Source organism: Xenopus laevis, chromosome 9_10L (genome assembly GCF_017654675.1).
Source record: "Xenopus laevis strain J_2021 chromosome 9_10L, Xenopus_laevis_v10.1, whole genome shotgun sequence".
NCBI lineage: Eukaryota > Metazoa > Chordata > Amphibia > Anura > Pipidae > Xenopus > Xenopus laevis.
In genome coordinates, this window is record NC_054387.1 from 126,242,054 (window position 1) to 126,253,092 (window position 11,039).

The 11,039-nt window shown below is 36.3% G+C and overlaps 2 protein-coding genes across 2 annotated transcripts; both read left to right on the forward strand.

Annotated features, from left to right (window-relative positions):
* The first annotated feature begins 3,104 nt into the window (after nucleotides 1-3,104).
* Nucleotides 3,105-4,028, forward strand: LOC108701938 (olfactory receptor 1009). Its single transcript, XM_018236946.1, has one exon. The coding sequence runs from the start codon at nucleotides 3,105-3,107 to the stop codon at nucleotides 4,026-4,028; it is 924 nt and encodes a 307-aa protein (XP_018092435.1).
* A 1,192-nt stretch (nucleotides 4,029-5,220) lies between these two features.
* LOC108701939 (olfactory receptor 5B12) lies at nucleotides 5,221-10,839 on the forward strand. The gene is made up of 2 exons (XM_018236948.2): nucleotides 5,221-5,280; nucleotides 9,808-10,839. Exons 1-2 carry the CDS (start codon nucleotides 5,221-5,223, stop codon nucleotides 10,837-10,839), a joined length of 1,092 nt encoding a protein of 363 aa, XP_018092437.2.
* Nucleotides 10,840-11,039: the final 200 nt, after the last annotated feature.

The following is an 11,039-nucleotide window of genomic DNA, read 5'->3' on the forward strand; positions in this document are numbered from 1 at the left end:
TGCAGGACCCGGGGTTTTCGTACACCTGGGTCACAAGAGCTTAGGGGTGAGCTCAAATGAGTTAAAGTTTTCTCACCTTTTGCAATTTACAAAATGTACATTTAAAGAATACTTTTTTTCCCGTGGTCAATGACTTGTAATAGGATTATTTGAGCTGTAATTTTCCCTTTTTTGTGTCATTGAAGGGTTCTGTGACCATTAAAGACACAAGGCTGCAGGCTGAGTTATACAGGGAACTCTGAGTATCACTCATGTATTATAAGGGATAATGTGCCCCCTACTGTAAATGATAAGGATATTAGAAGTCACTGAGGGGTTGTTCTGTGACCATATAAAGGCACAAGGCTGCAGGCTGAGTTATACAGGGAACTCTGAGTATCACTCATGTATTATAAGGGATAATGTGCCCCCTACTGTAAATGATAAGGATATTAGAAGTCACTGAGTGGTTCTGTGAACATATAAAGGCACAAGGCTGCAGGCTGAGTTATACAGGGAACTCTGAGTATCACTCATGTATTATAAGGGATAATGTACCCCCTACTGTAAATGATAAGGATATTAGAAGTCACTGAGGGGTTGTTCTGTGACCATATAAAGGCACAAGGCTGCAGGCTGAGTTATACAGGGAACTCTGAGTATCACTCATGTATTATAAGGGATAATGTGCCCCCTACTGTAAATGATAAGGATATTAGAAGTCACTGAGTGGTTCTGTGAACATATAAAGGCACAAGGCTGCAGGCTGAGTTATACAGGGAACTCTGAGTATCACTCATGTATTATAAGGGATAATGTTCCCCCTACTGTAAATGATAAGGATATTAGAAGTCACTGAGTGGTTCTGTGACCATATAAAGACACAAGGCTGCAGGCTGAGTTATACAGGGAACTCTGAGTATCACTCATGTATTATAAGGGATAATGTGCCCCCTACTGTAAATGATAAGGATATTAGAAGTCACTGAGGGGTTGTTCTGTGACCATATAAAGGCACAAGGCTGCAGGCTGAGTTATACAGGGAACTCTGAGTATCACTCATGTATTATAAGGGATAATGTACCCCCTACTGTAAATGATAAGGATATTAGAATTCACTGAGGGGTTGTTCTTTGACCATATAAAGGCACAAGGCTACAGGCTGAGTTATACGGGGTCCTACCATGTGTTGTTATGAATAAGAGGCTGGGATATGAATAGAAGAGACGCTGCATAAAAAGAGGAGTAATACAAAGTAGCAATAACAATAAGGGGCAGATTTACTAAACTCGAGTGAATAGTTTGAATGAAAAAATATTTGAATTTCGAAGTATTTTTTTGGGTACTTCGACCATCGAATTGGTCGAATTCGATCAAAGTATGTAGTCTTACAGAGCATTTGTTTTCAGATGGGGTCAGTGGACCCACATTTGAAAGCTGGAAGGAGTAAGAAGAAGATTGCAAATAATCCAAAAACTATAAAAGAGAAAAGAATGAAGTCCAATTAGGATTAGCCATTCGATAATACACTAGAGGACAGATTTAGTAAGGGTAGAATTGAAAATTTGAATTCGTATTTTCAAAAAAAAAATTATGATCAAAACTGTCAAATTCAACTAGGGAATTATCCAAACTCGATTCAAGTTTTTTTTAAAATACATTTTATTAGATTTTCGAGATTTATCATACTCTGGCCCTTTAAGAATTCAAATTTGCATATTCACCACCTAAAACCTGCCAAATTGCTGTATAATTCAATGGGAGAGGTCCAGTGAGAAATTTGGAGATGTTTGCAGCCTTGTTTCAGAGAAACAACTTGAATCAAGTTTGATCGAATTTGATTCTAATTCAATTAGAATTTTCCGACTCTGAGTTTAAGATATTCCATTAGTAAGAAGCTGAGCCTTTGGAAATGTGTTTCTGTTATAACATTGCCGAATCATTCCAATGTTTGATGTTTTTTAGACAAAGCCTGGGGTTCAGTTGTTTAGTCAGTTACTGGGGATGAATTTTTGCTTACCACTTATCAATTATTATGTCTCACACTGTTCTGAATTCCTTTGGTTTTGATAAGGTTTATGTTCTGATGGATAGAAAACAGTAATTAATTCCCTAAACCACTCATTCTGAGGGAGATACATCAGCTTGGGTGCATAATCACAATGCTCAGAATTCTATAGTTAACAAGCCCCATGGGTTTTTAATGAAAGTCTTTTATAAGTGTCACATCCCTTGCATCCCATATGCCATCACTATTTTTTCTTGGATAGTGACACTATAGGTATTTATTCTGAAAATAAATCTATTCATAACATTCATTGCCAAATGCTATAACTTGTAAGTAACATCTGGGTGATCTGTAATTTTCATGCTGTTTTAATTTAACGCCCTAACCCCACTCCACTAAAAAATCACTGCTGAATTTTCAATTATGATTACAGGGGTCCTACTCATGTATAAATGTAGAATGATATATATGGTGCAGATGGATTCAACTTTTTTTGATATTACACTGCTCATAGGACTTACCATGGGACAACATACCAGTAGGCCTCCGATCAAAAATAATAACTAAAGCAACTGGAATGAAATTCATTGGCATTTATTCAAGTTCAAAAGTGGCAGTGGCTACTAGTATAGATGAGGAGCACATTTTCTACATCAAGTGAATCTTATTAGTGATAACAACAATCTACATAGAAATTCCAGTGAATGCTACTTGGTATGTGGAATTAAGGATCCATGAAAACCCAAACTACAAGTGAGCCCTATAAGCTTGCCATTGAGAACTATTAATTGGCAGATTTATCAAGGGTCAAATTGAAAATCCTTGTTCTGAGGAAGTGGCCGGTAGCCACGAAATGCGCAAAGTGGGCAGCCTACAATATGTTCTGGGCATGCCTTTACCATTTTTAATGATTCTCTAATACATTTCTATTTTTTCATGGATGAATAATCGGATCCCTTGGTGCTGTTTTTTCTTGTGCACTATACTGAGAAGTTCTGTGACCATATAGAGACTAAAAATCTGTATTAAAACCAAACATGAGAACTAATGCATCATCCATCATCATTAAGTGAACATTTTTGTAACACTATCTCAAATGAGTGATTTTGAAAGCAGGATGGAAAATCAAACAACTGTATCTGAATTCACACTGCTAGGCTTTTCATACCTTCCAAAGCTTGAACACCAGGTCTTCTTTATGTTTCTACTTATCTATCTCACAAGCCTGAGTGGGAATCTTTTGATCATGATCCTCATCCTCACCGATAACCATCTTCACACCCCAATGTACTTTTTTCTTGGAAACCTGGCCTGCGTGGACATCTGCTATTCTCAAGTCACTGGTCCACGAATGCTTTTGGACTTCTACTCTAAGAAGAAGATCATATCCTATAGATCATGCTTGAGCCAAGCTTTTTTCTTTATGTGTTTTGCTAGTTATGAATGCTTCCTGCTGGTTGTGATGTCATATGACAGATATGTTGCTGTGTGTCAGCCTCTGCATTATGTGAAAATAATGAGTTGGAAAAATTGTACCAAGCTGATTATTGTAGTATGGGCTTTAGGATCAAGCTACTCTTTAGTTGAAATACTGCTCACCCTGAGGTTGACATTTTGTGGTCCATATACCATTCATAATTTCTTTTGTGATCTTCCCCAGTTGTTGAATGTTTCATGTACAGATACATTCATCAACATGCAAGTACTATTTGTGTTAGGAGGACTTATATCAATCAGTGCTTCCTCTACCACATTTTTGCCATATGTTTCCATATTCTACACAGTCCATAAGATTCAGACCAAAAATATAAAACTCAAAGCTTTCTCGACCTGTTCATCTCACCTCACAGTCATTTGTATTTTCTATGGAACTCTATGTTTTGCATACTTGCACCCACACTCAAGGCATTTTGATGCAGATATAGTGGTGGCTGTTGTGTACACAGCAATTTTACCCCTACTAAATCCCATAATCTACAGTCTGAGAAATGGGGAGATCAGAAGTGCTTTAGGAAGAATAAAAAAAAAATATTTTTTCTAAAACCTAGTCAATACACGTTGGGGCAGATTTATCAAGGGTCGAATTGAAAATTCAAATTTTCAAGTTTTTTTTTATGGTCAAAACTGTCAAATTCCACCAGGAAGTCATTCAAATTCAATTTGAGTTTTTAAAAAAATCCAAATTAGATTTTCGAGATTTATCATACACTGGCCCTCTAAGAACTCGAATTCAACTATTCACCACCTAAAACCTGCCGAATTGCTGTTTAGATCAATAGAAGACATCCAGGGATCAATTTGGATTTGTTTGCAGCATTTCTGACATTCAAATCGAGTTTTACAAATTTTAATCAAATTTGATTATAATTTGATTATGGTTTTCGGGTCGATCCTATTCACACGATTTTAAAACATGTGCTTTTTATAATAAGTTTCGATTGGTCGAACTTCGAGTTAATAGTTTTGTTTTAAAAAAACTCACATGAATTGGGATTCAACCTTTGATAAATGTGCTTCCCCAAGTTCCATTAAACTATTCTATTACCAACACTACTTGCACTGAATTGTATTGGTATAGTTTGTATATTTGCATTTATTTTCATAGCACCGCCAATATATATAGTGCTTTACAAGGCGTAAACAGAGGTATAGTTATTATAAATTATACACTGAAAATTTATGCTTAAATGCTTATATGTTCTTTAATATTAAGGGGCAGATGTATTAAGGGTCGAATATCGAGGGTTAATTAACCCTCGATATTCGACTGCCGAATTAAAATCCTTCGACTTCGAATATCGAAGTCGAAGGATTTTGCGCAATTCGTTTGATCAAAGGAATAATCGTTCAATCAAACAATTAAATCCTTCGAATCGAACGTTTCGAAGGATTTTAATCCATCGATTGAAGGATTATCCTTCGATCAAAAAGTGTTAGCAAGCCTATGGGGACCTTCCCGATAGGCTAACATTGGCCTCGGTAGGTTTTAGCTGGCGAAGTAGGGGGTCGAAGAAATTTTTAAAGAGACAGTACTTCGATTATCGAATAGTCGAACGATTTTTAGTTCGAATAGTCGAACGATTTTTAGTTTGATTTGAAGTCGAAGGTCGTAGTCGAAGGTCGAAGTAGCCCATTCCTTCACTCGAACTTAGTGAATGGGCCCCTAAATATTAAATCAAATAAATTGAGTTTTGTTGGTGTCAACTTAATGGAGAAGGATTTGGGGGTTGCTCATGAATAACAGACGTTGCAGCTCTAAGAAGTGTCAATCAGTGTCTGCTAAAGCCAATAAGGTATTTGGGTTCTGCCTCATAGATGTGACAAATTTACTCTTTACAAATACAGTACTTACTGTATAACAGGAGATCATTTTCACACAGAGATCGCAGCAAGCTTTACACCAATACACCAATATTGTTTTATTCAAGTTTTTTCATAATACTCTTTAATCAGATCATTATTAACTACCTTATGTCATATGCATAAATATAAAAATGGAGAGAAATACAATGCTAATATGGTTTATTAAAGTAATTGAGTACTGTTGTGCCTATTAATTCAGGGGAACCCTGGAGCTACATCTGCCTCTGAACTGGGCTAGAGCTCTAATTGCAGCAGCACAGTTGTGCCAGAAGTATAGGGCACACATATCACTCAACTGCCCAATGCCAAAAATGTGTTGGTGTCTGTGTCAGTTTTGTGGTTAATGGAGGCACAATTGCACTTATCTAATAGCAAAGACAACAATTACATTAGGTGCAGCTTCTGTGGTGAGCTCAACTATGCTGGGATAGTGGGAAAACTTTAGACATTGGGGCAAAAACATGGCAATTGTAGAGGAAACCTTAATTTTTAAGTGGTGGTGCAGTAAATGAGCTATATTAAATCATTTTCCGTCATTTTCTCTAATTGGATCATTAATAGCAGCCCTTTATGGATTTATCAGAATGGGGGTTGGGTAACTTGCAAATTATATTTTTTTCATTTCATATAATTTTTTAACACAAGCAATGCAGAAGAAGGGCACTCACAGGACTTGCTGAATCAATCTTCCAAAGGTTTATTTTGCTCAAGTTTTGGTCCTCCACAGGGACCTTGCATTGTTAGATTCCTGAAGAAGGTCCCTGTGGGGGGCCGAAACGTTGAGCAAAATAAACCTTTGGACGATACATTCAGCAAGTCCTGTGAGTGCCGTTCTTCTGCATTGCTTGTGTTATTAATTAGCTCAGGCACCCAGGTGAAACAACTGTCTATGGTGTGCACCTTATGTCTATCTCTCTCTCACTCTCTCTCTCTCTCTCTCTCTCTCTCTCTCTCTCTCTCTCTCTCTCTCTCTCTCTCTTTTTGTGTGAACTGGCTTTAGATCTTATCAAAGTAACTTGGTAAAGATTTAAGGGTGTAGGCTGTTTTACAAAGCACACATACACTATGGGAGTTATTTAGAGTGTTAGAGTTTATATTCCTCTACCTGACAGATTCCTAAGGACAACATGCTTTCCCAAACTACTGCTTTAGTGCACTTCGGGGCATATGTATTAAAATACACAATTTCCCGCAATCTTGTCATGATTTTCATATTTAAAAATTTATCTAAGAATGTTACCGAAAACTTGAATTGAACAATTCAAACTTGAATTGGAATGGAACTCAAATCGAGTTTTTCTTCTGAAAAAAAACTTGAATGTCAGGAAAGCTATTAACATCTTCAAATGGGTCAATGGATCTCTGCCATTGACTTTGACATGAACTCGGCAGGTTTTAGATGGCGACCTATTGAATTAGAGTTATTTCCAGGGTCGAGGTATGATAAATCTCTAATTCAAGTTTGTTTTTTGCCCAACTTGAAAATGTACGTTTTGACCAAAAAACCAACTTTAAAATTTTAATTTAAATTTACTATTCATCCCTTAGTAAATTTGCCCCTAAATTATTGAAATTGACTTTTCCAATACAATAACATCCTTGACAATGTCATGCTTTATGCTCAGTGTAAGCTCTGTTTTGGCTTAATTGGCCAATACATTAGTGAGCAACTACTTATCTATGAATGTTTTAGCAGCCACAAAAGGATCAAGCTAGCAAATGGGCACCTCTCAGTGAATGGGGGCTTTTGTTGTCTTTTAAAAAGGTAAAACCACATTAAAATAAATGTATCGGCCACTGTTAGGATGTTAGGATATAAATACATGAATACATACACATGAACATGTGATATATATTGCATGAGTGGCGGTTTCCTTTTTTGCTTTTTATATTTGAATTCTACATTTGGCTGTGGCTGTAATATCTAGGCATTTCCATAACAAATCTGTGACCTGAATGAAGAGAAGGTCAAAGAGTAGACCAAGCTGATGCAAAGTATATGAAGTCAGCTTATATTCCATTTTTCTACAGCTAAAAGCAATCAGTACAGACAAACCATTTGGACCAAATGATGCTAGGAAACCCAACAAAACATTTTCAATGTATATACTTTGATTTATTCAGTGTCCCTAGTGCTGAACCTGCTCTGGTTATTTGTGTTAGAGAGTTAGGAAGGACATTCTCAAAGTGAGGCTTGGAATGCACACATAAACCAAGAATGTTGGGATAAAACAACCAACTAAAGAAGAGTTTGTGGAGGGTGATATCCATCCCAGTTGGGAGAGCTACAGTATCAATTGCTGAGAAGAGGAAGACATATCCTTGGTGATAGCTTGGATAAACCACTAGTTCAATATCATAACTGAATATTACTGAGCCATTTGCTATTTGTCCACAGAGATTTTTTACCCCCCTCCCATATATGAGTAAGATACAGTAACTAGTTTTATGCACATACATTATTGCACATCAGATAGCTCTACACATGTCTTCTTCTCATATTGTTAGAACAGCATGCAACATAGGGTTGTTAAAACTGTGTTGGAGAGAGAGATAGCTGTCCAGCCATTAAGGGAACTCTGTTTATGTTCCTAGATATTTGATGAAGGAGTCTTCCCTGAAAGCCACAGATAATAATAACTGTAGGACTCTGTTTGACCCCCACCAAGATAAACCTGTATGCCCCAAAGCCCCTCAACTCTGCATATAGCATTTATATTTCAGTAATGTTCATGTTGACCAAGGTCCATAAAATGTATAATTGGTTATTGGAAATGACAAGCGAAATTTTTTGCCAAGTTTTGCTGCGAAAATTACGCCCATAGACTACAATAGGTGAAAAACATTGTTGTGCGTCACAAAAATGTCACCCATAGACGTCAATAGCTTTTTAGCGAATTTTTGCCATTTCACAAATTTTCTGCAAATTGAAATGGGTCAGATTCACCCATCACTAGTTACTGGTTCATAATCTTTATGTTCATTAGTTTTTGTATCAATTGTTTCTCATTTGGGAGCATGTATGTGCTTTGCTCATGTGATTTTTGAAATTTAGAAATGTGAACTAAGACTAAAACATTTAGGGGTTATTTACTAAAATTTAAAAAAAATTCAAAATATTCCAAAAATATTGTTGAAATGTATTTTTTTAATATTTAAATTTTTTTTTCAATTTCTTGGACTTTTGCTTGGGAACAGTAGGAACCAACTGTCTGTGGTTAAATCTTTGTTATACGTTTTGTTATTTAATTGATGGGGGTGGAGATTGGATCGTTACACATTTAAGGGTTGAGGTGGGTGGCATGGATCACCTGATGAAGGGGCACACCCCCGAAACATTGTAACCTTTTTTTGGCTTGACATTAAACACGGGTATAACCCTTAAGCAGAAACATGTGCTGGAGAATTTTGTTTGAATTATTTACTAATACTCACATTCATCTAACTTTTCTATTAAAACAAAGTTAACATAACTCCCATCCACAAATTTAACTCATTAATCAAATGAGTGTGGGAAAATCACAAAATCAAACAAAATTTCAAATCATACAACTTTTTCGGATTTGCCACCCGAATCACTGGATTTGATTGAGTTGTCACTCAAAAACCCAATTTTTTTGGATTATCGTACATAAAATGGAAATCTGCTGTTGACTTCTACATGACCTTTTCATGTTTTAGCTGGAGTCATTTCTGATTCAGATATTAAGCAGATTTGGGGTATAGTAAATCTACAAATATTCAAGTCTTTTTTTTTCAAGTGTCCCCTTTATAAACTCAACCATAAAAAAATGAGGTTTAATAAATAGGCCCCTTGCGCTGGCAAAAACAGTAAATGAATTCCAAATCCACTATTTATAGAACAATTATAGGCTCCTGGGTGAATTATTATAATGATTACGTGCTACTAGATAACTTATAGTCACTAATGTTCTGATGTGTTCTAATCTTAACAAGCCCCATGGGTTATACACGGAGAGGCATTTATAGGTGTCATACAGACAACTGATGGAGATGCTGCTTTCAAAACTTACACTAACATGATTGTAGTGTTTTCCTTCTGCTGCATCACTGTCAATTTTCTTTTAATGAATCTCTTCAGCAGGTAACAATGTCAACTCAAAAATCTATCTTTTCAGACACCAAAAGAACAGGGTAAGCTACACTTGCAAAACATCTTAATAAGTCCATTGAAAATTATATTATTTAATTAAATTTCTATATATTAAACTATGTTTTAACAGAAACTATCTAAGCAATTTTGCAGACGACAAGCAAAATGTAAAATTTGCCTCAACCTTTTATTAGTCTACACCAACCCAGGCATATCTCCTACCCTTTAGTAATGGTATTCTAACTAACAGTGTATATTCAAATATAGTGTGCTTTAAAAAAAGCAGACTAGAGACAAGTATGATTGATTTACTTTCTATTCATCATTCCCCTTTTTTCCACAGTTAACAAACAATCACAGCAGACAAATCAAGGCAATTCAGCTTTTGCAATATCCTGTAATATTTGAGATCCGCAAGAACCAAATAATGCTAGGAAACCAAACAAAGCTGTTTGAATTTATCTTTCTTGGGTTGTCTGATGTCCCAAGTGCTGGTCTTCCTCTGTTTATGTTATTCCTTCTTATCTATTTGATGACGTTGGTTGGAAACCTTCTGATTCTCCTAATGATCTTTATTGATTCACACCTCCATACTCCCATGTACATGTTCCTGAGCAATCTAGCAGGTCTGGATGTCTTTTATTCCACGGTTACATCTCCTCGAATGCTCACCGATTTCTTCTCAGAAACCAAAACAATCAGCCTCCCTGCCTGTATCACTCAATTCTTCTTCTTTTTCTCATTTATTTGTATTGAACTGTACTTGTTGGCTGTTATGTCCTATGACAGATATGTAGCCATTTGTCACCCTCTTCATTATATTCAAATAATGCATCCTAAATTCTGTGTCTTGATTGTGGTATCAGCATGGGTTATTGGTTTCCTTACCTCATTAATACATACACTTTGTACACTTAGGTTGACTTTCTGTGGACCAAACCTTATTCAAGGTTTCTTTTGTGACCTCCCTCAGTTATTTTTGCTTTCTTGTACGAACACTTTCATTAATGTCCTGGTAATGTTTCTGGTTGGTATATTGATGGGTTCAAGTGCTCTTGGGATAACATTTGTCCCTTATATCCAGATATTTCGCACTATTAAAAAGATCAAAACCTGGAGAGGGAAACTGAAAGCCTTCTCCACATGTGCCTCTCACTTGACAGTTGTATTTGTGTTTTATGGAACCCTCATTTTTACTTATCTCCGCCCCACTCCACGCAATGCTTTTTCAGAAGATCGGCTTGTATCAGTTGTATACACAATTGTAACTCCTTTACTTAATCCAATCATCTATAGCCTGAGAAACAAAGATCTCAAAGGGGCCTTCCGAAGGACTGCTCACAAAATTGGCTTCTTGAGATTAAACACAAGTTAACCAAAATGTTAATTTTGGTTGTATATGCATGGAAATACTACGGTGTTTGATGCTGAAATGACCTGTTCTTACCATCTGCCATAAGGCAGGTGGTAAGTACATGGCCCTGTTGTTGATAGTGCCCAATGTCTTGCGCGTCTGAATGCTAAGCAAGTTAGCTTTCTTTTGATCTGTTGCTTCATCTTTACTGCCAACATGGT